Source organism: Monopterus albus, unplaced genomic scaffold (assembly GCF_001952655.1).
Source record: "Monopterus albus unplaced genomic scaffold, M_albus_1.0 scaffold186.1, whole genome shotgun sequence".
Classification (NCBI taxonomy): domain Eukaryota; kingdom Metazoa; phylum Chordata; class Actinopteri; order Synbranchiformes; family Synbranchidae; genus Monopterus; species Monopterus albus.
Genome location: NW_018128066.1, coordinates 1,297,455 through 1,303,999, shown reverse-complemented (window position 1 = coordinate 1,303,999; position 6,545 = coordinate 1,297,455). Strand labels below are relative to the sequence as shown.

Here is a 6,545-nt window from a genome sequence, read left to right as displayed (position 1 = left end):
TGAAACAGCATAAAATAGAAGTACTCAAGTCAGTAGCAGGTACTTCAAAATTGTGCTGAGGTAAAGTCCTTGCACTCAGTTACTTTTCACTACTGCTAGTTTTTACCACGTGCACTAGTAAAAGGGGAAAAAGAAACAATATTGTTGTAGTCTTATTTTCTCTAGCCTATTTTGTTCAGGGTGGTTCTTATTATATTTTTAATTAAAGAAGTTAAATGTCCGCATGAATTACGTGTATATTTTCTACTCTGATTCTGACACTGCAAAGGAAACAACGTTCAGAACTTCCAATGCAGACATTTGCGAGCGGCACCTGAAGGCATCGATAGTCTCGCGGCCACTAAACGGAGAACGATGATCCTGCTCGTTGATTGGCTGCCGGACGCTGGGCGCTCCATCCTGCAGGCAGACTTGCACAGATCTGGGCAGAGTGCTCAGTCAGCGCTACATGTATATCACACACGCCCACATTAATGAGTGCACACCACCGGCTGCAACATCCAGCCGACTTCACCTGAATCAGCAAAGCGAGGAACAAAACCACAGAACAATGCGCGCATATTGCATTATGCGATACCGCAGGTTATTACTACTTTTGCGCTCTTTCAGGAGGTAATGGGGGAGGTGTAAGCTTGCATGCTATCAACATGGATTGCCTTTTTCTTCTGATATGGACTTTACCCATCCCGCTGGTCGGCTGCAACTCAGTCAAGCTTCTCTCCACCCTCTTGTCCTGGAATATCATCAAGGCATGTGGCACTTAATTATAAATGCATACACTTTTATATTGAGCACATGCACATTTCGAGCATGGGACCAAAAACTATTGTCATTAATTGTGGTGACAAGTAAAATAAGTGACTGTCATCACAAATTAAAGTTTAACTCACTTTTCATCACAGGAACTCCACTTATCCCCTTTAGGCTTCCACTTCGGAAACTGCTTGCAACCTGTTTCTACCTGTCCATGTATGAGGTTTTTTTTCTTTTGCAGACGCTGCACATTTGCTGCACAGGCACCTCACACGCCGCGTCGGCCAGCTATTCTTCCAGCGACAGCCACGGATTAAATCATGGTGAGTGCTTGACTTTGGACATGTGTAGATGTTTCTCCCAGTGGAACCAGTCTATGTTTGTAGAGAGACTGAAAAAAAAATGACATGGAGGTTCAGTTACTGGGCTAGGGTTTCCAAAACATAACACTTAGGAATATTACAATTTCAGTTTTAAATTCTATGTTCACTAGTATTCTTTATGTGGTGAAAATCTTAGGAAGCCCACATATGTATAATATACTCAGGCACTGCTGCAGTGCTAAAACAGCATGACCAATGAGTTCTGTGCAGACCACGGGATGCCCTCTTGGCTTCTTTGTCCTATACAAACCAAGGAGACAAGCTGAGGTATTTTACAGATTTTGATTTGCTGATGGATTTCCTCTCTTGTGAAGAAGGCATCCTGGTTTAGAGGGCTGGGTCATAATAATGAAGGGTTTTATTTTCTGAATATACAGAACCTCAGATCCTTTGCCAAATTAACACAGCTGAGAGAGATGGGAAACGTTAAAACACTGCTTTTATCTTGTCTTCTACTGATGTCTTGTATTGAAATGATACAGTAGTTTTAGCATTTATTTGACTGCAACATCATTGTAATTGCATAAAATCAGAGCATTTTATGTTCACACCCTCTTGTTCTTAAGTATTGACCCATGTCAGACATGCATAGAAATATAATGTTGACAGTATGGCTTCTGTTAAAGCCATCTCTGATCAATTTACTTGCTGAACTCTGTAACCTCACAAACTTACTGTATTTTTTTTAGTAGCAGAGGATGTAGCTTGTGTTTCTTGGTACTTTCTTGGACATGCATGTTAGTGAAGAAAGTTGTAGCTTTCTTTTAAAAAGCCTTAAACACTGTCTCCATCTCATCCCAAATTACCATTGCAGTTTCAAACTGAATGAAGAAGGAGATGAAGCAGGATTTTAGAAAGTGTGAACTCCGAAGAACAGTGTGGTGCAGAAGCAATGAATATGTGATGTTGGCACTGTCTGATGTGACTTCCACCCATGCCTCTACTCCTCAGACTACATGTTTGTAACTCCAGTTGAGGTGGACTCTGAGGGAGGATACCTGACCCACGATGTGACCAGGCGAAGCCATCGCAGCAGGAGGTCCCTCTCTCCTTCTCTACATTATCGGCTCTCTGCCTTCGGGCAGGACATGCACCTGGACCTGCATCTGTCCTATGTAGTTGGCCCGGGGTTCACCGTGCAGATGCTCGGCTTGGACGGCATTGCCACAGTGATGGATGACACGGGGTTTGACAACTGCCTGTACCAGGGATTCATCCGTAACCTGTCGGCCTCCTCAGCAGCTATATCGACATGTTCTGGACTGGTGAGTAACTTATTTTTTCTGAAGGCATTGCAAGTTTTTGTTATGTGACCAGCTACAGTTGTGTTGTACTCTACTTAAATTGATTACATGGTTATCTCATTAAATGGATTATATTATTTTAGCATGGTTTGAGAAAATGTACTATCCCTTGGGTTGATGTAACTTTTCCAAGCCATTCTGGATTACCTCAAAACCTTGATGGGAATGCTGTTTGTTTGTTGGTTTCTTAAACGTTTAATAGCCACTTTAGAAACTAAAGACACTCCCTCAACAGATTATGTGCCCCACCCCTACCTCGAGCTCAATGCCTTCATGTCCCAAATGCATTCTTTCTTCTAATGACCCAATTGTTTTGGTGCTTTATTTCCCGCATTATTCAGACCATGGTAATATTATGAGTAAACTGTAACATGACATCATTGCCCATGAGAATAAGCATCAGTTTCCAGTGCTTTATCCTGCACTTCTTTGAACACTGGGAGGAGTGGACAAAAGTGGAAAAAAAGATACAAGGAAGACAACTGGAAGAAGAGACATGTTAGACTGCTGACATTACAGCGCATGAGGAAAGGCTGTAATTCTGTGGAACTGTGCACTGTAGAGCCAGCACACATAACAGACTCACTGATCAGAAAGGACAGTCTCTAGGAGATTTGACTGACATGTTGTGCTGTGTATTTGTTAGATGTGCCCACTTTAAATCCAACATTATAATACACAGACAATGTGACAAATGAAAGGAAAACCCAACACAAAGTGTCCCAGTAAGGTGCTGGCCACCACGTGGCACTAGAACAGCTTCAGTGCACCTTGCCGTTGACTCTCCAAGTCTCTGAACTCTACTGGAGGGATGAACACCTTCTTCCCACAGATATTCCCTAAGTCAGTGTTTTGATGATGGTGGTGGAGATGCTGTTTAACACTCCAAAGTCTCCCATAGGTGTTCAACTGGGTTTTGAAGTCTGGTGAATGTGAAGGCCACAGAATGTGATTCACATAATTTTCATACTCCCATTTCCATTCAGTGACCCCTCAGGTTCTATGGAAGGGGGCACTGTCATCCTGGAGGAGACCACTTGTTTATTCAGGTTCTTCTTTTCTTTTCTTTTATTGTAATTCTTGTGGGAATGTAATTTCAAAGGTCAGTGTGGAAAACAGTTGGTTTTGGAAATACCATGGTGAATGCTCTAGATGGCCCAAGTCAGACCACTAACCACCAGTCACACCAGCACTAACTGAATGGCTGTCTACAAGTGCAGGACTGGTGATGTTTGTTGCCTTGTGGAAATGTTTCACATTCTCAATGTTTTTGCCTTTGTTTACACATCTATGCTAAGGTTTGGTCACTGCCACTTCCATTTTTCCTCATTCTCCACACCCACTGTGCACTGTGTGAATGCATATTGGAAGGAACAACATTTTGGGAAATATGCCTGCTGCTTTTTTTCAGAAATTGAAAAGAGAAGATTACTATCAAACTCAGTGTGTTTACTATGCAGTTCAAGTCAGGATGAGGTTAGCCTCTCTTTATCCCTAGTGACCTCAGCACACTTGATGATTCTGCCACATCTTTACACAAACAATAGGATAAAAAGATGAAATGTCTTTTTTTTTTTTTTTACCCGATATCTAGAAGTGGTGTCTTCAAATCTCACAGATGTCTGCTTTCTGCCTGAAAAGATAAAGTGTTTGCCAGAGGCAAAATCAACATTTAATATTTCCACAGGCGGCACTGCTCCGCTCTGCAGTATTTCTTCAGTGGAGCTTGTGTTAAGTCTGCTGCTGCTCAGGCTGCAACAGTGACCAGCTCAGTCTGTAAATATTTGCCTCAAAAAATTTTTAACTCTTCAGGCAGACAGAAAACAAATGTGTTTGATAACCTGCTGCTGTAATACAGGTAAAAATGTTTCTTTGATTTTGCATATAAGTTTACTAAACCTAATGTACAAAGTACTGAGGTGACAAATGGCCTGAGCTTAGCTTAAGGACTTGGGGCCTTCCAAATTGAAATATAAACAAATGAACAAAAAATGTTTACCAGCACCTCTAAAACCTAACCTAACATAACATAAACAGAAATGGATATTTGGTTTGGGGGTCTTTAGTAGTAACCATGCCTGGAAGTAGTCAGCAGTAGTCAGTTTGTCAAGAAGAGTAGCAAAATGGGACGGTCCTAAAAATTAGTTTAACAAACAGGATACCAGTTAATTAATGAGCTTGAGGGGTGTTAGAACATTGTTAAGCTGTTTACTTGCTTAGCATCTTACAGTGGCATGTGCCGAGTTCACTATCAGGTAAAACCAAATCACAGAATTTGTGATGTTCACAACAGACATGTTTGGGCCTTGGGGTATGGATTTTGATTGATTTTGTGTGAAGTCTAAACATTCAAGATACAGATATTTTCCTTAAACTACAAAGACTCTGTAATTAGAAGATTCTATACTTTCATTTGTGGTTTATGAGGTGCCGGTCCCTCTGACCTACCAGCACACACACATTCCTTGACACATCCCACACCAGCCGGGCCAGATGGACACACTACACCTCCATAAAAGCCATACCTCCATTTATCATCTATCCTTTCTCCCTCCTCTTGCCTCCTCCTCCTTCCCTGTTGGCCCTGCTCCTTTGTCCCCTGTTTGCCCTGCCCCTATGCCTCCTCTTGTTCTCAGCAATTAAAGCCAGGGTAAAGTTTTAGCTGCCTAGCTGGCACTGCTAATTTTCGCATTGTCCCTTTCATTAGGCTAGCTCCCATTCACAATAAAACACCACTGACCTGTTCTCTTAAAAGAGCTGCAAGGACAATGTGATTGGGCTGTGATTGAACAGTACTTGATGAACGCTTTGATCTATTTTTTACTCCTCCTGAGTTTTTTTCCCTTCTTCCTCTTTGAAATGTGACCCCACGGCCATCGCTGGTTGGATGCACTCTTTGCCTGGACTCATGTTTTTGCATCTCTAGCAGATAGGCAACTTTTTTTTTCTTTCCTTTTTTTAAATAAAGTGAGATGAAATGACAAGTGCATCAAAGGGGATTTCTAGGCCTTTTCTCTACTCTCTGTCTCTTAGGGCATCAGTCCGTGCGTGTTGTTAGACTGCTGCGAGGCTTAGAACAATGAAAGCAGTTTACCCCTGCTTTTCATCTAGCCCTCTGCCCAGAATATTTGGATTAAGTACAAATGAGGAAAGAGCCATTCAAGCCTGCTGAATGCAGGGATGGGTTCAAGGAAGAGATTAAGATTAAACACAATGCCACAGAGTGAAGTAAAAAAAAAAAAAACAGAAGAAGAGCAGGAGATTTAGGAAAACATTTGACAGAGAAAAAAACAAAGAGGGTGAAATAATAAATGAGTCGTGAGCTGGACTTGGGATGTGGTGCTAGAGAGAGAAAGGATCATGTGAGTTTATTGTCTGGGGTGGAAGCTTCCAGGGATGCTGGATGGTCTCTGTATAGAGAGATGGAGAAATGGACTCTGTTTAGGTCAAAGGGTTTTTGAGAAGAAGTGGGGTGAGAGCAAGAATGAAAAAGAATTTTCTCACTGTCCATGTCATGGTCTCCTTTCAAAAGAGATGAAAGAAGAAAAAGGGGAAAATAAAGTCCCTTTAATTGCTGTTTCTGAAACTTGGATGAATAATGTAAGGGGAATGGATTTTGACCTTGATGGCTATGACTTGGTATGCACAAACAGAGAGAATAAGATGGGAGGTGGTGTGGCCTTGTACATAGATAAAAACTCTTGTTATAAGAAAGTAGACAAAATGTCTAGGGTAGTTGATAATTTACTGGAATGTGTGACTGTTGAACTACTTTTGGAAAAAAAGAAAAATGTTGTAATAAGCTGTATTTAAAGAGCACCTGGAGCCAGCATAGAAAAATTTAATGACTGGATGGAAGAAAATTACTTGACAATAAGTCATAAATTAATGTTCATATGTGGTGACTTCAATATAGATTTGTTAAATCCTAACAAGCACACAGGAACTGAGGAGTTTATTAACACAATATATAGATGCAGTTTATACCCAAAAATTACAAAACCAAGCAGAGTAACAACCCAGCATGCAACACTAATACTGTAGATAATATATTTACCAATGTTATTGACAGCAAAATGTCTAGTGGATTACTTATAAATGATAT

General features: G+C 41.1%; 1 protein-coding gene across 2 annotated transcripts in view; it reads left to right on the top strand.

Moving 5' to 3' along the window:
* Positions 1-387: 387 nt before the first annotated feature.
* Positions 388-6,545, top strand: part of adamts18 (ADAM metallopeptidase with thrombospondin type 1 motif, 18) — an 89,627-nt gene continuing 83,469 nt past the window's right edge. For both annotated transcript variants that reach the window (XM_020617177.1, XM_020617176.1), the window contains exons 1-3: positions 388-749; positions 995-1,076; positions 2,088-2,401. In XM_020617177.1, the coding sequence (XP_020472833.1) occupies positions 648-749; positions 995-1,076; positions 2,088-2,401 (498 nt within the window). In that variant the 5' untranslated portion in view covers positions 388-647. The remainder of the gene's footprint in view (positions 750-994; positions 1,077-2,087; positions 2,402-6,545) is intronic.